General features: G+C 48.5%; 13 protein-coding genes across 13 annotated transcripts, besides 19 other annotated features; 1 reads left to right on the plus strand and 12 right to left on the minus strand.

Moving 5' to 3' along the window:
- Window positions 1-310: 310 nt before the first annotated feature.
- Window positions 311-376: a sequence feature (A-rich).
- A 68-nt stretch (window positions 377-444) lies between these two features.
- Window positions 445-466: a microsatellite.
- Window positions 467-487: 21 nt separating this feature from the next.
- Window positions 488-516: a microsatellite.
- A 309-nt stretch (window positions 517-825) lies between these two features.
- TraAM80_05095 (uncharacterized protein) lies at window positions 826-2,748 on the minus strand (the record flags this gene model as incomplete). The annotated part of the gene is made up of 1 exon (XM_029381990.1): window positions 826-2,748. One exon carries the CDS (start codon window positions 2,746-2,748, stop codon window positions 826-828), a length of 1,923 nt encoding a protein of 640 aa, XP_029238134.1.
- A 38-nt stretch (window positions 2,749-2,786) lies between these two features.
- Window positions 2,787-2,805: a microsatellite.
- Window positions 2,806-3,417: 612 nt separating this feature from the next.
- Window positions 3,418-3,438: a microsatellite.
- Window positions 3,439-3,456: 18 nt separating this feature from the next.
- Window positions 3,457-6,711, minus strand: TraAM80_05096 (uncharacterized protein; the record flags this gene model as incomplete). Its single annotated transcript, XM_029381991.1, has 1 exon — window positions 3,457-6,711. One exon carries the CDS (start codon window positions 6,709-6,711, stop codon window positions 3,457-3,459), a length of 3,255 nt encoding a protein of 1,084 aa, XP_029238135.1.
- Window positions 6,712-6,922: 211 nt separating this feature from the next.
- Window positions 6,923-6,966: a microsatellite.
- Window positions 6,967-7,000: a microsatellite.
- A 96-nt stretch (window positions 7,001-7,096) lies between these two features.
- Window positions 7,097-7,149: a microsatellite.
- A 212-nt stretch (window positions 7,150-7,361) lies between these two features.
- TraAM80_05097 (glycosyl transferase-like protein) lies at window positions 7,362-8,189 on the minus strand (the record flags this gene model as incomplete). Its single annotated transcript, XM_029381992.1, has 1 exon — window positions 7,362-8,189. One exon carries the CDS (start codon window positions 8,187-8,189, stop codon window positions 7,362-7,364), a length of 828 nt encoding a protein of 275 aa, XP_029238136.1.
- Window positions 8,190-8,395: 206 nt separating this feature from the next.
- Window positions 8,396-8,424: a microsatellite.
- Window positions 8,422-8,460: a microsatellite.
- A 417-nt stretch (window positions 8,461-8,877) lies between these two features.
- On the minus strand, window positions 8,878-11,013 carry TraAM80_05098 (putative N(2), N(2)-dimethylguanosine tRNA methyltransferase; the record flags this gene model as incomplete). Its single annotated transcript, XM_029381993.1, has 1 exon — window positions 8,878-11,013. One exon carries the CDS (start codon window positions 11,011-11,013, stop codon window positions 8,878-8,880), a length of 2,136 nt encoding a protein of 711 aa, XP_029238137.1.
- Window positions 11,014-11,535: 522 nt separating this feature from the next.
- Window positions 11,536-12,831, minus strand: TraAM80_05099 (actin-like protein; the record flags this gene model as incomplete). Its single annotated transcript, XM_029381994.1, has 1 exon — window positions 11,536-12,831. The coding sequence occupies one exon, from the start codon at window positions 12,829-12,831 to the stop codon at window positions 11,536-11,538; it is 1,296 nt and encodes a 431-aa protein (XP_029238138.1).
- A 99-nt stretch (window positions 12,832-12,930) lies between these two features.
- Window positions 12,931-12,959: a microsatellite.
- A 355-nt stretch (window positions 12,960-13,314) lies between these two features.
- TraAM80_05100 (katanin) lies at window positions 13,315-13,830 on the minus strand (the record flags this gene model as incomplete). The annotated part of the gene is made up of 1 exon (XM_029381995.1): window positions 13,315-13,830. One exon carries the CDS (start codon window positions 13,828-13,830, stop codon window positions 13,315-13,317), a length of 516 nt encoding a protein of 171 aa, XP_029238139.1.
- A 148-nt stretch (window positions 13,831-13,978) lies between these two features.
- TraAM80_05101 (katanin) lies at window positions 13,979-14,980 on the minus strand (the record flags this gene model as incomplete). Its single annotated transcript, XM_029381996.1, has 1 exon — window positions 13,979-14,980. One exon carries the CDS (start codon window positions 14,978-14,980, stop codon window positions 13,979-13,981), a length of 1,002 nt encoding a protein of 333 aa, XP_029238140.1.
- Window positions 14,981-15,027: 47 nt separating this feature from the next.
- Window positions 15,028-15,044: a microsatellite.
- Window positions 15,044-15,067: a microsatellite.
- A 389-nt stretch (window positions 15,068-15,456) lies between these two features.
- Window positions 15,457-15,476: a microsatellite.
- Window positions 15,477-15,764: 288 nt separating this feature from the next.
- Window positions 15,765-15,790: a microsatellite.
- Window positions 15,791-15,799: 9 nt separating this feature from the next.
- TraAM80_05102 (uncharacterized protein) lies at window positions 15,800-17,263 on the minus strand (the record flags this gene model as incomplete). The annotated part of the gene is made up of 1 exon (XM_029381997.1): window positions 15,800-17,263. One exon carries the CDS (start codon window positions 17,261-17,263, stop codon window positions 15,800-15,802), a length of 1,464 nt encoding a protein of 487 aa, XP_029238141.1.
- A 389-nt stretch (window positions 17,264-17,652) lies between these two features.
- On the minus strand, window positions 17,653-18,105 carry TraAM80_05103 (putative AMP deaminase; the record flags this gene model as incomplete). Its single annotated transcript, XM_029381998.1, has 1 exon — window positions 17,653-18,105. The coding sequence occupies one exon, from the start codon at window positions 18,103-18,105 to the stop codon at window positions 17,653-17,655; it is 453 nt and encodes a 150-aa protein (XP_029238142.1).
- A 1,683-nt stretch (window positions 18,106-19,788) lies between these two features.
- Window positions 19,789-19,806: a microsatellite.
- Window positions 19,807-19,989: 183 nt separating this feature from the next.
- On the plus strand, window positions 19,990-20,700 carry TraAM80_05104 (AMP deaminase; the record flags this gene model as incomplete). The annotated part of the gene is made up of 1 exon (XM_029381999.1): window positions 19,990-20,700. One exon carries the CDS (start codon window positions 19,990-19,992, stop codon window positions 20,698-20,700), a length of 711 nt encoding a protein of 236 aa, XP_029238143.1.
- An 8-nt stretch (window positions 20,701-20,708) lies between these two features.
- Window positions 20,709-20,735: a microsatellite.
- A 170-nt stretch (window positions 20,736-20,905) lies between these two features.
- On the minus strand, window positions 20,906-21,325 carry TraAM80_05105 (uncharacterized protein; the record flags this gene model as incomplete). The annotated part of the gene is made up of 1 exon (XM_029382000.1): window positions 20,906-21,325. One exon carries the CDS (start codon window positions 21,323-21,325, stop codon window positions 20,906-20,908), a length of 420 nt encoding a protein of 139 aa, XP_029238144.1.
- A 285-nt stretch (window positions 21,326-21,610) lies between these two features.
- On the minus strand, window positions 21,611-21,967 carry TraAM80_05106 (putative AMP deaminase; the record flags this gene model as incomplete). Its single annotated transcript, XM_029382001.1, has 1 exon — window positions 21,611-21,967. The coding sequence occupies one exon, from the start codon at window positions 21,965-21,967 to the stop codon at window positions 21,611-21,613; it is 357 nt and encodes a 118-aa protein (XP_029238145.1).
- Window positions 21,968-22,606: 639 nt separating this feature from the next.
- Window positions 22,607-22,634: a microsatellite.
- A 295-nt stretch (window positions 22,635-22,929) lies between these two features.
- TraAM80_05107 (uncharacterized protein) lies at window positions 22,930-24,303 on the minus strand (the record flags this gene model as incomplete). The annotated part of the gene is made up of 1 exon (XM_029382002.1): window positions 22,930-24,303. One exon carries the CDS (start codon window positions 24,301-24,303, stop codon window positions 22,930-22,932), a length of 1,374 nt encoding a protein of 457 aa, XP_029238146.1.
- A 198-nt stretch (window positions 24,304-24,501) lies between these two features.
- Window positions 24,502-24,525: a microsatellite.
- The last annotated feature ends 226 nt before the right edge of the window (window positions 24,526-24,751 follow it).

Consider the following 24,751-nt stretch of genomic DNA (forward strand, 5'->3'; position numbering starts at 1 on the left):
ATCGTTATAAACAGCATGTAAACACCCGTATATACATACATCGCAAGACACGGGCGTTTTTTTATCCATTTGCTTGGCTGACCCAAAACAAATAATAATCAATGAAACTGCCTCTTCAATTGGAGTTATCAACCATTTTCAATACCACCAATACAAATCAGACACTCCACTTATACCCACGCTTACAAATGCACATCTCAAAAACCTCAAAACAATGTTGGAGGAAGGATGCTAGACTCCAACACCCACCCCCTCCCCTCTCTCCATCGCAATACCGTCCACACACTCTTTGGTTCTGGTTTTGCTTCAGAAACACAGTAAAACATCAAAAACAAAAAAAACAAAAACAAAAACAAAACGGAAATATCAAAAAAAAGTGGAAGCCTTTTTTGTAGCGTGCTGCAGGCAAGTCCGGCTTTCCGACTTAGCAACAGTTGGGAGTATAACAATGACAACAACAACAACATCTGTTTCCATAGAGCCATGTTATATATATATATCATATATATATATATAAACTCTCCAGGTGGCATATGTGCATATGTATGCATGTGTATTATATACACATACCGCAGCATCTCATGTTGAGTAATATCTTTTATCTCTTCCATTTGAAATCTCCTTTTCCGCACTTTTTTCCTCCCACAGTGCAGAAAAACATGCCCTCTCTTGCGTCTCCGTATTTGCAATGCAGACAAGCCTCACCCCCCGTTTTTTTTGTTTTTTGGTTCCAGTGTAAACTGAACATCTACTTCCTCATAAATTCAAAGTGAAGCGTCATCAGCTCCAGTCTTTTATTTTTCTTTTTGACTTTCCTGCACTGCTTCATCGGGGGCTGCTACTACTCACGCGTTTTCCACCGCTTGCTGGACCGCCCCGCATTGCTGTCAGATACGGCAGACGCACGCTACGTAGCATGCCTACACTACAAGAAACTACTGTGTTCGTTCCTTGAGATGACAACACGCAGCTAGGCGTTGACATCAGAGCCGGTAGAGGCTGGGTTCCGCCTCTTAACCCAAGGGGCGCTAAGCGCCTCTTCAGAGTTCGTTTCCACAACTCATTGTGCTTAAAGCCACCAACTCCGCTTAAAAGCTGATTCGGCATGAATGAAGTGCCACATGCAATTCGGTTCTTTTGAAGCTGAGAACCGAGTGCTTCACGTGTATGTTCACTGAACCCAATGCCCTGCTGGCCCACCACCTTCAGGTTGGTCGTGGTGGTCGCCAGCTGTATCAACTCCGCACCAGCTGTGTCGGTGAGAGGGTTATCAGAGAGGTCCAGCAGTTCAAGTGATGGGTGACCTTCAAGTACGGAACACAGCTCGTGAACTCCGGCGTCATGAATGTTGTTGTGACTAAGATCCAAGGAACGAAGACAACTCAGTCTCGGTAGCAATGCAATGAATGGCCTCATATCAGCGTCGCACAAGTCCATCTTGGCAAGAGCCACCGAGGAGGTGTCACGCTCAGAATCAATGCGTTGCAAAATTTTCAGCAATTCTTCATTGGATTGAATATGATGTTGTAAACAATTCAATACGTAGGTAGAACGTAGTAAGGGCTGCATCTTGGGGGAAACCAGTGCATCGTAGCTCTGAATATACGGTAAAAGTTCATTGTCAATATCTTCTTTAAATTTTGCAAAGGCCTCATCCCCTGTTTTTGAATCCGCATGAATGTATTCCTTTAAAAAAACCAATTGCATCATTTCAACTAACATATGCATGCCCTCATCGAGATAAAGTTTGTTATATAGTTCTTCCATATAGTGATAACGGGATCGGTTGCGGGGGTTGCTGTCCGCCTTCAACGCCTCATCGCTTTCAGGCCTTGCAATCCAGCTGGCTTGAAACTTATTCACCGCATCTTCTTCCGTTCGTGAGGTACGCGGTGTTTCTACGTCATATATATCCTCACTCTCAAATTTGGATTCGGAAGTGTAAAACGGCAGCGGAAAAAACGGTTTTTCCTGGTCTGACCCCACAGTTGGGGCACTGATAGTCACATGTGACTCATGCTTGCTTCCATGCCCTCTTCCAATGCTCTGCCGTTCAGACCTACTTTGCGTACTGGAATTGATGTTATAGGCATCATTAGATGTGAATGCAACAGGCAGAGTGTTCTCCTGACTGGTCGCTTCGCCTTCTTTACCTTGACTTTTACTCGCCACATTTTCCATTCTTTGCAGTTCAGACCTCGGAATGACACCGTTTTTAATTATAAGCTCTTTCGATTCCTGTATAAGTTCAGATAAGACGGTATGGGCCCTATCCAGCGTGCCACCTGGCAAAATATCTGTCTGACGTACCAGCTGAATGTCCTCTCTCAGCATCTTCAGAAGTAGCTCTATCATCGTCTGGTATTGCATACACATAACACGGTAGTTAATACCACCATTCAGGTACTGAAATAGCTCAGATGCCGCGATGCAAAGTTCACGCTCGTGAGAGTAGCTTGACCTATGCGGGCTGTTAGATGTTGTCTTAGAGGATAGGTGGACCGTTGGAACGGAAAGAAGGCCGTTTGCGCTCAAACTGGCAAGAGGAACCGACGATTTTCCCTCAAAAGCCGCAGAGCCCAGTGTGAGGGCGTGCCACAATGTAGACTGACTTTGTGAACTCTGCATCAACTGCCGCTGGAGGGCTCCATACTTCGCGTTGATGTTCGTCACGAGTTGCTCTAGCCTCTCCAGTTTAATATCGGTGAAAGCACTATCAGTGTTCTCGGCCATGCTGACAGTAGACATCACCACACTGCGACCCTCACCGATACACACAACGGGAGATATATATATATATATATACTAAACTGCTGGGTGATTGTCGCAGAGAGACGACTTCTATTTCCACACACCCGCACACTTCTGTGGGAAGGCACTGAGATGATTTTATTTTTGGCTTTTGATGTGGACTGAGAAGAGAAGTCCCCCCATCCCCACCGAATAAAAATAAATAAATAGGGGGAGGGGGGAAACAGTATATACCGATACATTCAATGCAAATGAATAGCCAAATCCAGACTGTCATTGACTGCTGAACAGTGCATGTATGCCTCTAAGGAGTTTGTCTTACATTACATACATACGCACAAATATCGTATTTCAAAAGACACACTGTTGGAGATGTACGTGAGAGAAAACACATGAAGGTGAAGCGTAAAAAACAAATCCGTTGGGCATTTACCTTGACATACACACACATACGTACAAAAAGAAAGAAAGTAAACATCCAGAATAAGAAGAAGCGGTAAAAAAATAATAAAAAAAATTTTTTTTTTAAAAAAATGGTGTGTGACTTAAACTGCCTCCAGCACCGCCTCTTTGCCTTTTTCTTTTTCCGTTTAATGCGTCACACGTATCGCAAATAACCAAATTACACAGATCTGTACATGTAAACTGTCGCTTTTTTTTTTTAATTATATATATATATATATATATTTCTGGTGTCGGTGCATTTCATTTTCTTCCATTTTTCACAGGAGTTGACAAGTAACTTTCTCCGTCATCGTCTCCCTTCTCCCAATCCACAGTTTCACTCTCAAATTCCTCTGATCCCATGGCCATATCGGAAGAGAAGGATAGGGCAGGCGTGAGTCTTGAGTTGCCATGCCCATCTCCAGCCTCCGTCATGGAGTTCATCGCTGAATTCACCTGCTCTGCCAGCCGCCGATTTTCCTCCACAAGCACAGCATTTGCCTGCCTCAACCCATTTTCCAGCATCTTCCACTCCTCTTGTTGCTTCTTCTCCTGCATTTGATAGCGCTGGATTTCCCTCCGGTAATGCTCCCGCTCAGACTCCGTCTTTTGACACCTCTTTACAATGTCATCGTAACGTCGTTGAATTTCATCTGCTACCCGTTGCATTGCATCCGTTCTGTTTTTCTGTTCCATCGCCACGCGATCGCGTCTACCACAGAGTGCACATGCGTCTTCTGGACAAGCAGGCGGCCTCAGGGGTGGCTTTAGGCTTTCCTTCACTAAACCGCTATTTGCAAGGGCTTTTACGCGAAGTTTAATATGCCTCAGAGACTCGGTGGCATCATGTATCATGTCACAAATGACTCTCGGCGTCATTTCATACTCGCTCGGTAAATTATACTCCAGTTTAAAAAATGCTGCACTGTCAAAATCGTGACTATACAGCGCATTGATCTCTTCTGGTGTACAGTCGGTGACACCCATATCTGCAAGATCCTTCCTTGTAATAAACTGAATACGTTTTTTGGCATCACCACCTTTTTTCGTCATAGGTTCCGCGTTTTCAAACATAGAGGTTGAGGCTGGCGTGGGTGAGCTTGGCTTCCCTGAGAGTTGCGCGTGCTCATCATCTTTGGCATCACACTCGACATCTAAGGTGGCAGCGCCCACCGAGGCAGATTTGCGTCGCATCCCATTCCAGCGTTCAAACACATCAAACACACGCTGGCGGTGCTTCTTCTCTATTTCATAGGAACCCACCGCACGAGCAATCTCTGCCCACTTCGTCGTCGCTACTTTTGAGGACGGTCCAGGAGAAGGCAATAAAAGACAATCATACAGTGGCTCACATGTGTCGTCTACCGCCTGTACTGCTTCTGAGAGCGCAGCAAGAAGTCGATAGGACTCAACGTACAACTCGTCTCGTGCCACCTGTTTCTCTTGCTGTTTAAGAGCATTCATGTGGGTCGTGGGGGCGTCAAACACTTTATTTGTCTCACTGGATCCCGCATTCTGTGACGTATACAATTCTTCTAGTCCTTTTATTGTCATCTGTGTGTAGGCATCCTCCAATTCCATTAGCATATGCAAGTGCTCATCAGCAGGGTGTTTTGAAAAATTCTTATCCTTCAGTTGTAGACGTTCAATGAGTGTGTCATACATAGAGGCCCTGTACTCAAGTTCACCATTTGCACGGCGCAGCATCGCTTCTTCCTGCCTCCCTTTCCTCACCTCATCTCGCAACAAAATAAGTTCCTCCACATCTTTTCGAGAAGCCATAATCAACTCTTGACGTGCTCGCGCCTCGCGACGAGCCTGATCCTTGCAATATCCAACCAGCCAAAGACAACTTGAGGTGACATCCATCATAAGGAGGCGAAGGGCGTCCAATAAAGCACCACGCTCCATGCATGTGCCAGCAACCTGCCGTATAACTTCAACAAAACCTATATCCGCAATTTTCATGACTTTCTCTGCTGCCTCAACGTAAATCCGATGGGCAGAATCCGATTCCTCTATAGCCTGTGAATTAATAATCCTTTCAACATCGGAATCACTCCGGTACACAGAAAGCCCATCCTTATCTGGGGCCGTTGGCAAGAGACGCTTCGCAATTTCCTTGTCTGCCAATACAGCGAGTGTACCTGGGATCTCCTGAAACATACGATCCAGAGCATCAGCGAGTAGGTAAACTTGCGCACGTCCAGTAGCCTTTGCTGCTGGAAACACAACCGAACTTTTCTTGGGTAAATTACTTGAGGCATCTGCATCAATTTTGTGCCGCCGAGAACCTGGAAAGGTAGGATTATTTATACTCACCCACAAAGAACGTGGAATGACAGAAGACTCCCACGAGGAAATACGATCAATAACAGCCTGACGTGAGGCACTCATTTGCATTGTGCTGGCCCCAGGCCATGATTGCTGTAGTCTTTCATACTCCTTGCTAACGGCAAGTACGGCATCAAGTACAGAAAAAACAGGTGCGTACGATGGGTGCGGTTGTGGGATGCCATCTATTTTCCTAGACGGGGAATTGCAACCAACCAAAGGCCGTCGCTTTTCTGAGGCGTAGGCAACAACTTGCTCAATGACACAGGCATCATCTCCCACGTTGGTAGAGCGTGTTAGCGGCAAACTTAACGTGGCACCCACGTTGTCAGTGGACTTCTCTGCGGTGGGAGTAGATAAAAAGGATAATTCATTTTGTATTCCTGTATCTTGCGTCCGTGAAGGTGGTGGTGAGACAAGAGGAGAATGAAACTCTTGCGTTGAACCCCATTTCGAACGTTTTCTCTTGGAATACAACGAAGTAATGGGAAGTACCTCACGCAATGTCGGATCCTCATCGTTTCGTGGCCTGTCAAAGACCTTTGCTTGCAACATATGGTCCACATACGGCGGTTCTAGGCGGTTAACCTGTGTGCGTAGGCCATCCAGCTTCGCATTGAGTGGTGGCTTTATCTCTTCCTCGATAAGACTGCCGCGTCTTTTTGCGGCCATCCTAGAGGCCAAAGCACGGCCTTTATGCAAAAGCGTGTAGAGGGTTTGGGGGGTAATGCGGTCATCTAAGTTCATTGAATTCCCCGCACTCACATTTTCGTGGCCTGGCAATTTCGTTTCCAGCTGAGCGGGGGAACCCACGATGAGCGGGAGGTTTCTGCAAAGCATTCCCACGACCTCCTCATGAACAGCCGCCGTTGAGGCCTCTACCGCATTCTGTGACTCCTTTCCTACGCTTGCAGTGAGACTCGGCACGGCCAACGGCACTTTAGCATACATCTGTTCTTTTGGCTTCGTCGCGTAGCGGAACCTCAGACGATTCATCAGCGGATCTTCTGGCGCTGCAGGCAAACGTCGTTTGGGTACTTTGACCTCGCGTTGGGGTTCCGTCAGGCTTGGAATGCCCGTGCCACCCGGCGCCGTTTGCCGCAGCCCCATTGCTCCTAGCGTGGTCATGCGGGCGTTTACTTGGTCGGAGGAGATGGAGCCGCCAATCTCTGGTGCACTCATTTTGCTGCGGGACGTGACGTCCCCCCTTTCCCCCCACTGAAATACACCGGAATTTGCACTCTTAAAAGCAGGGTCGCTAGGTTAAGCAAATGCGAGTCAAAAACCTGAACCTTTCTTTCTTTTAAATGCTGTCTTGCCCCTCCCCCCCAGCCCTTTTTCCCCCCTTTTTTCCCGTTTGTTATGTGATACAATTTTTTCGAGGTTCCTTGCACTCACACACTCCTCCTCCTCCCCTCCTCTCTCTCTCTCTCTCTCTGTGTGTGTGTGTGTGTGTGTCTGTGTGTCTGTGAACGGAGCACACGCCAACCTGGCAGTGACAATGGTTACCACACAGTGTACCGATAGTTGACGGGCCAATTGCAGTGGCTCACACACCAGGGTGACGACAAAAAACAAAACAAAAACGCACACACCAACAGACAGTACAACAAAAAAAAAGTGGGAAAAGTAAACAATAACAATGGGAAATAGAGGGGAAAAACATAATAAAAATGACTACATGGAATAGTAGAAAAAAAAAAAACGAGACACTTCTCAGCAGTAAATCGCCACCGCACAGACACTAACAGTCATATATGCACGGATATGAGTGCAAGTGCGGAGCCACAAACCTATCAACAATGTCTCTGCGGGAGCAGCCGCACCTCTCCTCAACGCACAGAGGTTCCTCCGCCAATAAACTCACGCATACGCCGTGCGGCATCCTCGAGTGAAGGGTTTTCGGACGGTCGCTTCTGCACATCAGTCCCCAAGGATGTGATTTGAATCGCAAGAGATGGCTGAAACACATACGTCTTGGGGTCTGCAATATACTCGTCCTGTGCCTCAGGATCAGACTCCAAGTTACTGCTAATATGCGTGTCCACCTGCCATGTCATTGGCGTTGTCAGCTCGAGACAACGCTTCGCAGAGGCGTGATGCAGAACGTACGCGGTGAGTTCGCGATGACCTTGATACGCGAGACGAATGCCGTCATCAATAAATGGACGAGGAGGCTTCCCAGTGGCGAGAAGATCCAGTCCACCGAGATGCACAATACCCCAACCTGCGGGTACCCGTTCCCACAGTGGCCCCAGCAGCCGGCTAAACTTGTGGTGAAACTCCACGTCATCCTCAAGTACCAATGCACATGCACGGCGCTCCGCCACAATCATATCCCATACCTTGCGATGCCCAAGTGCACACCCAATGGCACCGCGTGTTAGGTCCATTCCAAACAGTTTCTCTTCCATGGGAAGCAGAAATCGGGTATAACCAAGATCTGTGATAACACCCTCCCGATATAACGCCTCCACATCGAGAGCGTTTCCATCGACGCCACTCACCCTGGTAACCTTTGCAAGTGGCTTCAGAAATTTTTCAAGCCCAGCTCGGGCTGTTTGCCGCTGGACATGTGCCCAGCGATCCCGTCGGCGGTCAAGGTTGAGCACATAGCATGCATCAAAAATGTGAAGTCGCCTGAAAGAAGAGTGCAGCATTGGAAGAAACTTGACGGCGTATCTTTTTTTCTTTTTTCTGTCGCGAATGATTGCGTCTCTTGCTGTGCGTATGTATGCGCGTGTCCAACGCCAGCTGCGGCAGAAATGTTAACTTCCCCCTTTCCACTCAACACTCCCCGCCTTTTTTCGCCCCCTTGTCAGGTTGTGGGTTTCGTGATTTATTTTTCCTCGTAGTTCCAAGTCTCCACCAAACACACACACACACACACACACATGAACAGAGAGAAAAACAAAACAAAACAGAACAAGAGTTATGGCAGCAAAGATGCTACGAGTGACGAAGCAAGAAGAACCAAGCATAACGAGCGACACTGCAACAGTCAAGGATGTGTATAAACGCTGTTTGCGTATGTATGCGGGTTCATGCACACATGAGAGGGACAAGCCGTCCCCACGGGGCGAACGTAACCAACAACATCAAAGAATACAAATAAGAAACGGGTGCACGCCGTCGTTACTCCACAAGCTGGGGGCGACAGTTGCTCCTGGGTGTGAAATCCACATCCCTGCCCTTTCTTGCGCAGCCTATGCTCCTCCTCCCCCCCCCCCCCACCACCACACACACACAGAGTGCATTGTTCGTTTCCCAGGCGGCAAAGAGAAAAGGGAGAAGAGAAGACGAAAACAAGCTAAATTGTAGTAGTCTTTTTCAACGTTTCGGTGTCGATTACACATCATCATTACCATCGTCAGCGTGCATTGCGCCCTGATGACGTCGCTTCGGTCCCCAGTTAGGCGCGTTTGGAATAAACTTTGCCACACCCGTTACGCCGCCGCGGAAATCAAACTGTCGGTCGTATGAGAAGTCTGCATCGGCAAGTGGCTCCAGCAGCGACACGTGAGCACTCACGCCTCGTCCTCTGGAATTCGCTTCCTGCGCACCTTTGACAGCTGTCGTTGCTGGAACGCTAGATGCAGATGCAGGCGCCTTCTCCCACTCATAACTGTCTTTTACAACACCATTAGATGCCTCTTCTTGCAGCTTTTTCCATTGAAGCATCACGCGAACAAGAACTTCTGGAGGACAGTCCGTTTTGATTCCTGATGGGGCACAATGAACTTGGCTACAACGATAACCCATTCGTCCCAATGCGCCCACAAAGAGCGGCGTAGGTGGGCACCGCACCCTCACAAAGGAGGCAATGTCGGGAATCTGATAGAATAGCGGGGTATCAGGCAACTCCTCCATTGCCAGCCGCACCAGACCAGACACGCGTGCCCCTGCCGTAATCTGTTTCGCTGCCCCACGCTGCTCCACTTCATGCAGAAGCTGTGAGAGAAAGGACACACACTGTGTTGGGGCAGCGTAAATTGGACCCGACAAGGTCAGAAAAGCACCACACACCTTGCAGCAGCGCGTATCCACACAGGATGGCATGTGCTGCAAATTAAAAGCGGTAATTTTTGGATTGCCCTGCCTCATCGGAGCTGCGGGAAAGCACTCTCGCCCAAATGCATCAGAATTACCTTCCAACACATCCTTCTCCATTCCGCTGGTCTTATTATTATCTATACCATTATTATTACCATTATTATTATCATTTCCACAAAAATTCTTTGGAAGGTCGTTGCTCGGCATCATGTTTTCCTTTCGTACACGTTTCTTGGATCGCATACGAGCAACTGCCATTGGACGCACCCAGTACGCTGGGCAATGGCTACACTGTAGCATATATCCCAATTTGCATGGACTTAGCTTTACCTCCGCTGGTTGCGTGTAGACACGAACAAAGCACCGCACGTAAAAATCAATATGTAGCGAGAGTAATGGCACAATATACTTACGCTGTTTATTGGCGACACGCTCCAAAGCAGCAAGCAAAATTCTCACAGCCATTTCATGGCAGGCGGCGTTCTTTGAAGGAATGGTGTTGTACTTGGCGTGGCATGTGTCTGGGTAGTTTCCACACAAAATGGCACTGTCCGTGCTAGTCACAAGCAGTAGTCCACCTTCCTTGATACAGCGCATAGCAGCATCCAAGAATGGGGAGGCTGAGCCGTATGGGTCAAGGTCCACAACATCCATCAGCTCCTGTTGCAGTAACGGTCGGGTCTCCTCTAAACGGATACCCTCACCACTACCATTGACACTAGTACTCGTATGTTTTGTCGTATCGGACGTCACCACACAGAGACGGCATCCAGCGTACACAGTAGGGTTTGTGGCCAGACGAAACATCAAATCATTCGCGTCATCTAGGTTTGGTATCACTGCTCCACCTGCCTCAATGGTTCCAGTTACCTCATCCACACGGACACCATCTGGTGGGAAGTTTGCTGCCAGTGTCGGCTGGATGCAGGGTACGCCGTTGAACTCACAGTTACGACGGATGCATTCTACAGCGTCGGCATCCAGGTCGTTAGCGATGATGAAGCGGACTCCAGAGATCTCCTTGTAGTAGCGGATGGCGCGAAGGCCGGTCGCACTCAGCGCCTCAAGAATAGTGATACCGTTGCGCGTGCCGCCCTTGCGGCGAGGCTCGTCACGGCGCAAGTGCGAAAAACACGCCAACGCGCAGACACTCAAATCCCGATTGACCACCTGCGCAGGGTTGTAGAAGACAGCCTGGCCGTCATCATCTTCACCATTATTACTATCTTTATTGCGGTGGTGACGCCAATCGTGACTGGCCTCATGCTCTCCTCCATGACGTTCCGTGGGGCCTCCTTCTCGCTGAGTCCCCGAGGAACTCTTGATATTTGCTGGCGGGAATAACACCGCTGCAGTCCCCTCCGTTATCTTCTCAAATCCACTGGGGGGCTCCTTTGCAAGTCCTTCTGCACTAAACAGACCGGAGCGCATCAATCCCAGCAATCAGCTCCTGCCACTAACAAACCCCGAACTGTTCCCCTGCGGGCGAAAGAGCTGCCATGTTTACGCATGGAAACAGATGCAAGTTCCAAAGAAGACAGAAAAGAAAATTAGAGTAACAAAATATACCACTTGGTGAACGCATGCTCAGTTATCTGTCTTGCATCGCTTTGCTTCACCACCCTTCTCCTCCTGGCGGAGAAACAGCTTTCTCGCAACCCCAAGCACACCCACTCACCACCACAGATGTCGTTTCTAGCGTCGTTTCATTTTTTTTTCCCTTGTCATCGCATTGCATCAATCCAAGTGACACAATATTATTGTACATACTTGTTTTAGCCTTTTTTTCTGGTTTTCATCCTTCAACTCTCATTCGCCGTAAAAAAAAAAAAACAATGGTAGGAGTCAACCAGCAAAAGTTCTTTCGCCCAACTTCTCTTCTTGTAGACCAGGCAAGAGCAAAATGCGACCGGGCATTTTACATTCCCGGAGACCTCTCTCTCTCTCTCCAAACTATTGGCACTTGCAATGCACCACGCGGTAACCCTGTTCTTCGTATTCCTGTCGCGAGACAGTTAAATGTGGGAACATAGACGTTCGCGCAAGCATGGAGCCTCCAAGCCAGGCACTGTATATTCGACAATCCAAATCGTGTACGCGGATTGGTGTCACCGCCTCGCTGGTATGTGTTTCTCGGTAAAGTTGAGTCACTTCTGCTTCAATCCGTGCTCTGATACCGGGAAAGGAAACATTCCCACCCGCAAGAATAATGTTTGCAAAGAGTACGGGTCGCATTGCCGCTTGACAGTTGTTGATTGCAGCAAATGGTAGCCAACTAATACCCATGGGGAAGGAGGGTTTAAATATATCCCCCAACTCCGTCGTGTAACGAGAATTAGGAATAAACTGCTCGCCAAGGAGAGAAAAATCAAAAAGAGCTTCCGTTGCACGGTGGCGATGCTCCAACAATGGAATGGCGTTACCGTCTGGAAGGTAAAAAACCTCTTCCGTTGCCGCTACATGTGTCGCGAGTATCTTCTCCTCACGCATGACAAAGTTATCATTGCTCGGCAGTGCCCCTCCCGTATTTTCGGCGGTCCAAAAGGGATTGCAGCACCCAAATACACTGGATTGCACGTAGCACAGCTCTTCCTTGGCTTTATTTAGAATCTGCATTTCAACAGGGGTACCAAAGCTGTATCCTTCCTGCCGCAAAAGGGACACAAGGTAGTTAGTCAAGCTTTCCCCTGCAATCTGACTCTCTGTCACGTGACGACCAAGCGCATAACCCTCATGCACAGGAACCGCCAGGGTGCGGTCCTTGCCACTATCAAGCACCAAGCCTGTTGTCAGACCGTATCCATACAGGCTTAGCACCTGTGAAGTTCCTAAAAAGAGCGAGTGTACATGAAAAGTCTCCATCATAAGTTCCAAAGTCTTTTCTTTTTGTGCTGCCGGGGTGTTCACTGGCTGCGGTACAACAAAGCAGTGGCTTTCCGGTGTCACCCGCAGTTCAGAGAACATCACATGACTCCACAGCTTCTCCATATGTTCCCAATTCACAACGAGACCATTTTTAATAGGACTACCAACAGTGAGCATGCCACGCTTCACAAGGGCTTCCTCTCCGATCTCATACTCATTCATCCCAGCAGCCATCGCCACGCCCCGATTGCGAGGATGACCAACAAGGGCAGGGATGTCAAGACGGGGTCCTCGCTCTTCCGCGTATCCTGCACGCAGCGAGTGCGAACCGGTGTCCAAAATGACAACAGGGACACGCCCCCGCGTGGTTTCCATTTCCTTCATGGTAAAAGTCCCCTTTCTCTTCTGCTCTATCCTTCGACAGTCTTTTCCCTCTCCCTACCTTGTGCACACCGCCACCTTTGTCTCCTGCTCGCACACCAAAGAGAGATAAAGAGAGAGAGAGAGAGAGATGGCGTTGCTTTCTGTTTGTTTTTCGCATCCCTCTGCAGCCTGTTGAACCTTTCTTGGCGAACGCGTAGAAAGGCAAAAAAAACAGGTAGCAGTGGCGAGAAGCACAGAGGACGGTAAAATAACGCCGGCATCCTGCCACTTTTTTTCTCTCCTCCTCATACTTGTCTTTGGGTGGCATACGATTTCTCAAGAGACGCACGTGGATGTGCGAGTGCTCCGCAGAGTAACCCCCCCCCCCCCCCCAAGGCCGAGCAGCACCCACCACTCCTCACTGCCCAGAGCAAAGTGACATCACAACAAACCAAACACACAAGCAACAAGAGCAAAAAATAATAATAAATACATGCAAGGCAATCATGAGGAAACACCAGATCCGTACTTGCGTGCCCATTCGTCAAACTTGCTCAAGTCAGACTGCCGCACGCTACTCTGTGTACACGCCACACTTGCCATCACGTCTTGGATGGTCACCCGTGGTCGCTGCAGTGTACCACCTGTCAACTGCATCGGGTCACCAGCATTCTCAAGTTTCTCAATCAACAAACGTATCGGTCGCATCATGGCTTCACGGCACACCACATCAATGTCAGCGCCGGACATGCCCTCCGTGAGATTGGCACAAAGGTTCCAGTCCATATCAGGAACTGCCACATTCGGGGTTAGAATTGTTCGAAACAGCGCTGCGCGTGCCTCATACGATGGCAAACCCACAAGAATGCGTTTTTCCAAACGACGAAGCATCGCAGTGTCAAGGTCCCACGGCACATTGCTTGCCGCCAACACAAAAACAACCTCGCCACCGCGTCTCTTTGAGAGTCCATCCATCTGAATAAGAAGCTCCGTTTTCATCCGTCGTGAGCCTTCGTGCATACCCTCCCCCGAACGAGCTGACATGAGCGAGTCAATCTCATCTATAAAGATGGTGCTCGGTGCATAGTGCACTGCTAGGTCAAACAACAGCCGCACAAGTTTTTCACTATCACCACGCCATTTGGAGACTACACTAGAAGCAGATATGTTAAAAAAATGTTGTACGGCACTCGGTGGCTACAGCTTTCGCAAGAAGTGTTTTGCCGGTACCAGGTGGACCAAAGAGGAGAATGCCTTTCCAAGGTCGTACGATGCCTGAAAACAACTCTGGATACCTGACAGGCATAACTACCGCCTCCTTTAGTAACAGTTTCGCCTGATCTAACTCTGCTATATCACTCCAACGAACGTTGGGGTTTACGTCTAGGATGTCTCTCTGAATGGTCATAGCCAATTCCTGCTGTTCCCCAGTAAAAAAAGTGGGAAGTGGCTTTAACGCACGACCAAAGAATACATCTTCGTCAGCGTCACTCAAAAGGCTCTTGCCTTGAGAATCGTGCACAACATCAACGCGTGTTCCTTCCACGGCTATATTTCCATTTGCGTTCCATGCCAATTTCTTTTGATTGTTTCCCCGCGAAGGCTGTGGGGAATGTGATGGGCATGACTTTGAAGCGAGTGCCAAGCCTCTGGCAATTGTAGGTGGTTTTCCTGTAGAACGTTGCGTCTCCTGCACCCCACTTGGCGGTGCGTTCCCTAACTCTGTTACAGTGGTATAATTCACCTTGTCAGGGTTCACACTTGCTGCAGATTGCATTTGAGGTGTGCCTGAGGAGGCAGTGCGGCGGCAGCGCACCGCCATGCACTCTCCCTTGTAGGGTTCTGTCAAGACGTCTTGTGCACCTTCTACAGCCCGAAATAGCTTCACGCGACGATTAAACCGAAACTCAAAGTAATGCTCATACTCTGTGATGATGGTGAGAAGATCTATATTATCTGCAGGACAAACTTGTTGCAGAGATACATGACTTTCCTGCTGCAGCATCTGCAGTGCCCCTGTATAACCCCGATCAAACAGAAATTGCAGCACTAGTACTATGGCACCCTTCACGCGCTTCAAACGAATCTTCTCGTCTTCTTCACGAGCCTTATGCTGCGCCTTTATGGCCTGCAGCGACGAACCAGGTGTACTCTCAGGGTTGTTTGACATAGGTTGAAGACGCTGACAGTTTCTTTGTTGCATCTCACCCTCACAGTTCTCTCTCTCTCTCTCTATATATATATATATATATATATACCAGGAGGCATGTATAAATGCGGCAGCGTATGCAAATATAGAAGAACGCAAAGAGACGGAGCGACAATATTTCATAAAGCACACAGCAGAAACGGAAAAGAGTGAACAGGTAGAGAAATACAACAAAAAGAAGGCATTCAGAGAAAAATAGGTATCCCACACTGAATCTCAAATGTAAATATCAACAAGAGCCACGCACACGCAAAATAAGAAAAAAAAAGATATAAATAGGGAATAAACACAACAATTAATCTTGTTTTTTCTTGTTTCGCTGCCAGTTGGGTAGGGTGCGTGAAGAAAACAAAAAGAAATTATTAGCGTGGCATAGAAAATATGCACAGTGCCGCTTTACACCTGCGCACGCACGCACGTAAAGTCCGACAATAAGGTATATATATATATATATATACTGTGGTGGCAAGAGTACATGCTCCTCCCCTCATCTTCTCCCACCCACCTTCCTCCTTTCCTCTTCGATGGTTTCACTGGCTGTATCCATTTCGTTTAGGTTGCTGCTTCCGTCAATAATGGCACCTGCTAAATCTCCTGATAGCATTGACGAAAAACAAGCAAGCAAACAGAGAAGAGTCTTTTTCAACCGTTCTTGTTTTTTTTCCCCCTTTTTGTTTTGGGCCTCCCGTCTGGCGCTTTTACACACGAGCCTGGGATGGTATGCACGTGCGTGTGTGGACGCCAATTTTTTTATTTTTTCTTTTTTCTTTTCCTACCAGCCTATGCAGAAGCGGTCTTTGGCATCATCGGCGTGGTGACAGTATCAACCCAGAGCAGGTCCGACAGCACCCAACGCCCATCGGCGTCCATGTAGTAGCACAACAGCTTGCGCATTGCCGGTGGACACTCTGCAATATTTTTTGGAATACCAATCATATCTGAAATGCCTGGGGGGCAGGCAAGTTCTAGATGGCGGCCGGTACACATCCGAACAAGAAAGTCGAGTGGGGCCAATACTGCCTGGGCGTTCGACATGGCGAAAAAACGTGCGACGGCAATTCGCTGGTATTCGCTTTCATAGCCTCGGATGCGTTGATAATACCAGTCAAAATTGTGATCATAGCGCTGCGGAGGCGTCACAACATCAATTGAAGCCACAACACACGCCTTGGCCGTGGCAGGGATACGTGGTAACTGGCGTCCTCTAAAGGTAATAATCGTCTGACCCTTAAGCTGTTTCCCGCCTTCAGTGCTACCAACATCTAAACCCTCTCCTGCCGTCATTGACGACTTCACCGCAGGCTTCATCTCCTGTTCAGGAGTAGACCTCGCCGAACTATCACTAGTAATGTCGGGGGCTCTGCCCGTCCACTTCTCGGCATCAGGTGAATGGGAACTCACTATCACCGCCAATTGAACATCATCCATAAAGTGGGTTTCTTTCATATTATGACACTCATGAAAAAAAACCATGTTTGACGACAAAATATAGTCATTTGGAGCAGCAATACGAAGTACATTGGAGTCAAACACCCGCTGCTTGTTCCACATGTTGTACATTCTCTCGCCCAGTTCAAGAGAAATGGGAAGTATCTGCCTCAATGCCTCCGCCACCACCTTGGACGTTCGGCGTCCTTCTTTACCCGACTTCTCAGCAATATTCTTCACCTCATCGGCGAGATCCTTTGGGCTAATTGCGTACTGTTTGGTCAGAAGTCCCTTTAACTGTGCAAGAGCACCTGCAAGAGAAACAACTTTGCCAACTGGTAGCTGTGGCTTCGCTGCCTCTGCAAGCGTCTCACAGAGCACACCAAGGCCATAGTACGATTGTCGCACACCTTGCATAAACTCATTGGCACCGCATCCGCTGTTTTCTTCAGCCCAACGATCAAATGCACGAAGAACCTTATTCCCAGACACCGCACTTTCCGTCGACACATCCGTCTGAACATCTCCTTCGGCATCTGCCTCACGAGGCGTATCAGGCGGTCGACCCGTAGTTCGACCTCGACGGAGGAACAAACTCGTTGCGTTGTCACCGCCGAAAGTCACCGAGGCCCCTACAGTACGGTTCCCATTTCCATTCGTATTCGTGAAGTTCACACATAGCGGGATGTCGTGGAGGGCGCGGCTACCCAGTGCTGCGTGACCAAACATGGCTGGCATAGCACTCCACACGGATGCCATCAGGGCGTGTCGCCAGCTGCCCCGGTGGTAACCATCGCTACCGGGGAGTCGCGCCATTACTGTAGGAGAGCGACGCATTGCCGTTGTTGCCTTGTTGTGTTTTGCCGTGTAAGTGTTTATTTTCCACCTTTTTTTTCAAACTTCTCTACCGACAACCGATGTTTTTCTCTTCCTGCTCCTCCCCTTGTGGTAATATTTAATATGCCTCTCTCTTTTCCCTCCTCCTCCTCCCACCCACACGTTTGCACCCACACAGCTGAGAGAATCTGGAGGGGGGAAAGAAAACACATAGAGCACATAGAAAACAACACTCAACAGACAAAAAGGCTAACACAATCCACCCATTCACAAAGACATATATATTTGATCAAAATACAGAAACGTGTACGAGGTGTACAAAAAAAGGGAACATTCAAGAGTAGTAAAGGAAAAGAAAAAAAAAACAATTAATCAAAAAAAAAAGAAACAACTATCACAGAAAAGCAAGAGAAGATAAGCACACAAAAAAAAAACAAAAAAAACGAAAAAAAAGAGTCTTTTAAAAGAAGTGAGGGTGCAGTGATGCAAGGAACAACCCGTGCAACGGTCATTTTGGCGTCACGGCCCTTTGGGTCATTCGCATTCGTGTCCGCAACAGCCACAACTGGTTTGTCGTGAAGACACCACTCAATGACATGCTCACGCGTGAGTCCGAACACGTCCATCGCGTAGAACCCCTCTAGCTGTGCGTTCATAATTGGCTTCAAATAGCATATGCGCCGCAGCTCGGTGCCGCAGATAGGAAAATGCCTCAACGCAGACTTCGTACCGGAACACCCACCGTGACTGTGGCACCTTTGACAGGCGTACAATGTTGCTACCTGCCCTACGCAGGGCGCACAAGTCCCCCAACCAAGCATTCTTTCAGTATGAACGAAAACCAGACATCAGCACACTGTTATTGGCAATCTCGCACACACCCACCATGCACAAATTTCAAAAAAAAAATATAAAAAATACAGCAGTGCTACATTCCTCAATAAGTCGTTGCTCAATGTGGTGAAAGATAAGCGCCCCATCGGAGGCAAGTGCCACATTGAGCCCACGCCGGAAGAATATTGAGAAAGGACTGTCAAGTTATTCGCAAAGAAGTGCTTTGTTTAAAAGAGGTGTCATACCAAGCAGAATCTGTGCCAAATAGTACATGCACCAAAGAACAGGTGAATCCTTAAGATTGATGCCGTGATTGATCTCATCCACAACAAGGAAAGCATCCGTCATGTGATCCGGATCCCCACTCTCTCCTGCATGGGGACAAAATAAAAAAGTGGAGAAGCCCCGTGCGGCACGGTGGCAATTCGGTGCGGTGATATTTCCCCACATGTAATACATTGAGTAGGCAAAGGTCGGATTCTCCTGAAAGGTCCACTGAGATGGTGGAGCATCAACAAGTGTGTCGGGCTTGCGCTCGCTTTCGTTGTTGACTCCGTCAAAACCGCTGACGTGAGCGAGAATGTGGCTTGGAAAAAGACGTGCCTCAGGATTGATGGAGGCCTCTCAAAGTGGTGCAAAAACGTTTACCAACATCTCACCAAAAGAGAAGATGATGCCATTCTTACAAGTAAATTGAATAACGCCGCAGCATTTGCACCATCCAACGCATCGTTAGATGCGACAAATGATGCAGGACAATCCATCGCACCAGCTGACCTCAGTCATGACGTTGACAGCCATAGATGGAAAGGCAATACTCGGAAAACGTATGACCGTCCTCCGCCTAACAAAGAAATGTTTGACGTATCAACTCAGCAACGTAACAACCTCCCATGTAGTTGTCCGTCTTAAAGGGTGCAGAGTGCCGAGTTACTGAGAGGACTGTGGCGGCCATTAAATTCATCAAAGCATTTGAAGGTGTCTTTCCCCGCCTGAACTTTAAGCAGGGCGACAGTTAGTTTCTCCACGTTGACTGCGGCCCCTTTCCTTACACTTGTGGAGTTCGAAGTTTTGCAAAGAACTCACCAAATGTCAAAAAACGCCCGGTGTCACGTTCCACATCTACAACATCATCAGCATGCTGTTTAGCCTTCTGCCTGATAGAGCTCAACAGTTCCTTCGCCGTCATGCCCACCGCCATGTGACAGTGCATCATCCACCCTGACACACTTGTACAGATCACCCTTCTCAACCAGCGGGGACATGCAGCGGGTGTGTTGCTCCTGATGGTCATTTGTGGGAGCGGCAAGAAGGTTTAACGTACACTCCAACATTTCCAACCTCTTTGTGGCAAAAAGTTGCATGAAACGCTTGTGACACTCGTTGTAGCTGCCGTAATTCCAAACTAAAACCTGCTCCACGTTGGTAAAGATCAAAAATATGCCTTTGTGGCACCATTAGCATCCGCAGGAAGAACCGCATCAAATACTTCGTCTCGCGTAGAAAAACTTTTCAGGAATATCGTCATGCGTTTCCCGCTTCAGAGAGAATTAAAAACATTGGAGAACAAAAGCGTCCCCTGCATGCGTTGCTCTTCCTCTGTGGGCATCTCGACACCCTGCACAGCAAGCAGTACATGCACCACTTTGGCAATCTGAAGCCGCTTCGTTGGGGGGGGGGGGGGGGGGTTCAAAATGCATGTTGAAGCTTCTATAGTGTTGTTGTCGGAGAAGAAGCTTCAAAAGTGCTAGAACCCCATAACTTCTCTCTTTGCTTTTTGGCACCAAAATAACTGTCTGTGGATACTCAATCTGTCGCTCCACAAAATTCCACCACATCTTACCCCCATCGACCATGGAAGGTTGGTTGTGATGCGGAACCTTGAAAAAAAACGCCATAGTGTCTCACGATGCACTGCAAGCGTGAGTGGTGTCTGTGAAAGCGTCGCAGCGTGGGGTGAGGCGTCCCCCATCGTTGTGGGTCAAAGAAGCGCCGTCGTGAGGCCGTCTTCTTCTTCCCTGCTTGAGACCATGAAACCAGATTTCGTCGTCAGGCCTTTTCGACAAAGAAGGCTCATTTCATTTTGTCAGCATCACATCAACTCCAGAAAATACAGGCGTAGGGAGTTCACCTGCATTTTCGTGAACTCATTATACCGTGCACAGGACCCTTCCCCAGGGCCCACCAAACATCTTACACCCCTTTTCCATGCTCCAGTTGGCATGCTCGGCGGAGTGAAGGCACTACTCCGTGATCTCGGCCAGAACAGGATGGCAGCTCCTCTGAATTCTGTTGAGCGCATCACAAAGGGCTTTGTCACTTGTATTGTAGTGCAAGGGGTCAGGTGTAGTAATCGAGCCGTTGAAGCCGGCTTCATCAATGAAGCGTGCATCTCGCTTCAGTGTAGAAGCAAAAAAAAAGGTAATGTTGTTTCGCGACGGGGTAACGATGATGCGGCGCCGTGTCAAGGAGCACAAAAAGGCCGATGGGCCCCAATGAAATATCTCTACTGGGTGCGTCAACTCATCAGCGATGAGGAGCTTCGTCACACCTTCCGTGAAGGAGTTTTTGCTTGTTGCTGAGGCGCTCAATATATATATATATATATATATATATAAACAGGGGTCGAAACAAAATGGGTCCGTGCTACCAAAAACAGTGATCACTCCGGCAAGAAATACTGGGGTTCCACGTAGTCTCTCCCCTCAATTGCTTCTGCCGCTCTCGTTTCGATTTCGCCTTCACCTTTATCCAAGGCAAAGTAGCGCTGTGAAACCACCACGCAATTTAACAGCTGAAACATTCCGCCAAACATGATAAATAAAAAAGACATCTTGTGGCACTATGCCACTTTCCACAGAGTGCCTCTTTAGATTGTTGACTCTCTGCATCTCCTGCAAGCCGGCATTGCTGCTGACACCCACCACCACGGATGCCAGCTGTTGAAGAAACTGCACCACACCTCGGAGTGTACCTGTGGTTGCAGAAGAGCCAACAAGATTGAACCAAAAATATTTCGTAGCACATCCTCCATGTCATTGACAACACCGCCAGCTTTACTCGCGTACTGTGGTTGTTGCACAATTCACAAGGCCAATTGCACATCCCCCGTCGCAATGAGTCCTCTACGGACACATCAAAACACAATGTGTTACACCTCCCCAGCCACACGTCCAGTGAAGGTAAATTCGGGCTCCAGCACGGCATTTTCCATTGCTATAACTTTGGACAACATCGGCAAGACAAACTGTGCAGGTAACTCAGCTTCGTTCCCAGCATAAATATTCATAAAGCGCTTAAGTGGTGACATGATGTGGGACTTGATAGACTGCGTTGCATTCTGTGTTTTAAAGACATCCAAACTGCACCCAGTGGCCCCAACGTCGTTTGGTAGCAATCCCAAGCCATCCACCGTGAAATGACGATTCCCCGGTAGAAGCAACGGACCAAAAAAAAATGTCCATCGGCTCCTTTAGTGTGAGGTCAGGTTCGTCAAGACCCCCCATTGTTGTGATTCGTATTTCTGTTATTTGCCGACTGCGGACCTTCACTTTTCACGCAAAGACTACTCGTTCCTGCACTCGAGGACAAATGTGCACTCTGTGTTGACAGCACCATGTCCGGCTCCGTCGCCAGCGGCTGCTGCATAAACTCCACCAATGTAGTGGCAAAAACGCAACTCCCAATGCGTTGAATGTCGAGCTTCGGTGCAAGCTCGTAACTTCCGCCTCCGAGTGTCGAGTAGAAATAGTCCTCACGCACGCCATTAAAGGCACGATAAATACGATAGCGACTCTGCAGGACTTTAATGCAGGGCTCACAGGCAGAGAAGAGCACAGGGCTGGCCATCACCTGACAAAGCTGCTTAAACTATGCACGAAATGTTTTGAGTCAAACAGAGACTGCGACTTAAGAAACACACCCATCGTTTTATGTCGTGGGGCGCAAATAACCCTTCATGACAGTGCAAACAAGGGCCAGGAATGCCGCGACTCCACCTGTGCAATCTAGATATGCGACAAAGATTTATAAACCGACTCCAACTGAGGCGTCAGAATTGTGTGCAGCCCCCGTGCCTCCTTTGAACGCGTTGCGCTGCATGAGGTGCGAGCCGTCAACGCTGGCAAGTCCAACCTCCCGCCATGCGACATTCAGTGAGAGTGGAAAGACCCGAAGAACGGAGGCAATCCAACGAAGAGCCTTCATATGCAGAGGGGCGGTGATGGCAAAAGGCTTATCAGCCTTGTCGTCGTAAATACGCATCTCATGTCACTTATCTTCCATGATGCATGGGCCCTTTTTGTTTCTTTTTTTCCCACTCTCCCCCAGTAGTTTCTCCTACGAATAGGGACAAGCTTATTGCGTTCATTTCCACAATTTCTTTATCAACACAAGTGTATAAAAATATATTAGTGGCTTGCTTTGGTGTTAGTTCCGTCCTCGCAAACCACTTTCTTCACCTTCCTTCCCTTTACCCACTCCACTCACTAAGAAGAATAATAATAATAATAATAATGAGCGAAGAGGATCACACTGCACTGTACAATAACACGAACACACCCCAAATGTGTGATGAAAGCAAAGGAAAAAAAAATAAAATGAAAAAAGGCTGCTTGAGAGCGTGTGTATGTGCCTCTTAAAACTCTCTTTACGCGAAAATTTATCGTCAAGTTAACTAGTGAAATCCTCCATGAAGTGACATCCCCGTCTTTCACACAAAGAGGCGGCAACAAGAATAGCGCAGAAAAAAAAGAGCACGACTGTAGCAGACGGAACAAATACATCAAAGATAGAAATCGATGACAGGGCCATCAGGAGAACACAGGAAATTGATGATGCATGTCCACGTTTTTTCGTGCCTCCGCCCCTGTGCGCTTATTGCGGCGATACGCGTCCATGACAGCCTCGCGCAATCGCTGCATCTCCTCCTCCTTGGACAGTTTCTTGAATGCACCGACGGGGCGAGTCGGCGCCGCGGACGTGGCAACGGGCCCCAAGCCAAGCCTCTCTAAACGCCGTCCCTCCCCAACACCGCTAACTGAGGACAAGAGCTGCAGGCGCTCATGCTGCGACGACGCAATCCCTTTTTTGGAGGACTCCCGCGAAGAGAATTCCAGTCTTTTGGCTAGACGGGAGATGGAAGCGTCGTGGCGCGGAAGGGCATCAAAGACGGGGGGAGCCTCCACACGTTCGCCGTACCGCACAACATCCACCAACTCGCAGAAGTCACGGGGCACCTTAGAGCCTTTGTCTCCTGGGTAACGCATCGCTCTGTGAGGGGCATCCGTCCCTGTGTTCTCGACCCCATCTGAAAATGTAATCTGCTTGCGGCTTCTTTTTTTGGTATCCTTTTCACTCTTTCCTGCGGTTTTTTTCTCAGCCGCAGCCGCAGACTCTGTTTTTTCCTTTTCCCGCTGCATCTGCTTCAGCTTCCTTTCAAAAGCAGCATTTTTGGCGTCAACCCGATCTGCTCTATTGCGCTTCTTACCACCTTTGACAGAAAAAACTTCCTCCTTCAGTTGCTCTTCCGTCTTGCGCAGGGCCTCCCGAACACGTTCCCGTCGAGCTTCTGCCTTCTTTCGATGCTTTTTTTCCTTCTTCCTCGCAATAATGGCTTCCACGCTGTCTTCTTGCCTCTCCCGCTCCTCAGCATCGAGTGTTTTGAAGGCTATGATGGGGCGTGTAAGCGATGCAGCTATTTCCTCGTTGAGGGCCACAGGTGTGATGAGTGACGTCTTCTTTGCCTTCTTCACACAGTTCTCCTTCCTTTTCTTTGCCACCACCTCCGTGGCGGGGGGGCTCACGTTTGATGGAAGTGTCGTCTGTGTAACTGAAGAAAAAGTGACGGTAGGGGAGGAGGCACACCCGTTGAACTCACACCGTTGCTCACTATTTGTTGCCGTGGTTGATATTTGTTCCTCCGTATCCCTCTGTTTCTTTTGCAGCCCTTCTTCTCGCTGCCGACGTCGTTCCTGAAGCCGGTTCTTCTTTGCCATGAGGTATTTCATCACGGTCCTCTGACTTACGGGGTAATCACGCAGGCTGTCGTTCTTCATGGATGATATCGGAACCTGGTTGGCCAACTTCTTGCGCTTCTGCTCACGCTGGAATGGCGACAACTTTGGGTTCTTGTTGCGCCTCCGTCTGTGCTCCTTGTGGTGCGGCACACGCTGTCGCCTGGCCATGTCTTCCTCCTGCTTTTGTCTCTTCTTTTTCCTGTACACGCAAAACCATTGAGGGCAAAAAGAGAAAGAGAGAAAGAGGGCACAGAACAAAAAAAAAAAAAGCCTCAACAGCAACGCAGTCGTCATGAAGACTATATTGTGTCCATGTACGCACGAGAAGGCGCTGCCATGAGTCATCAAGTAACGATGGGATTTGCAATATATATATATATATATATATATTGATTTTTCATTCTCTCTTTTTTTTTCTCCCTCTGCTTGCGATGCCCATTCCACTCATTTATTCTTCTGTCCAGATCCCTTTGCTTGACTTCTCTCACGCTTCGGACAGCTATGCACTTAATTTCACCTAAAGTATAGTCAAGACAAGATTCGTCTCCACGTTACTTTGTTAAACGCCTTATCGTGTCGCGTCGCCATTCCACAACAAGGAGCAGAGTGCATGTAC

The sequence above is a fragment of the Trypanosoma rangeli genome (genome assembly GCF_003719475.1).
Source record: "Trypanosoma rangeli strain AM80 chromosome Unknown Tra_15.4_contig_00160, whole genome shotgun sequence".
NCBI lineage: Eukaryota > Euglenozoa > Kinetoplastea > Trypanosomatida > Trypanosomatidae > Trypanosoma > Trypanosoma rangeli.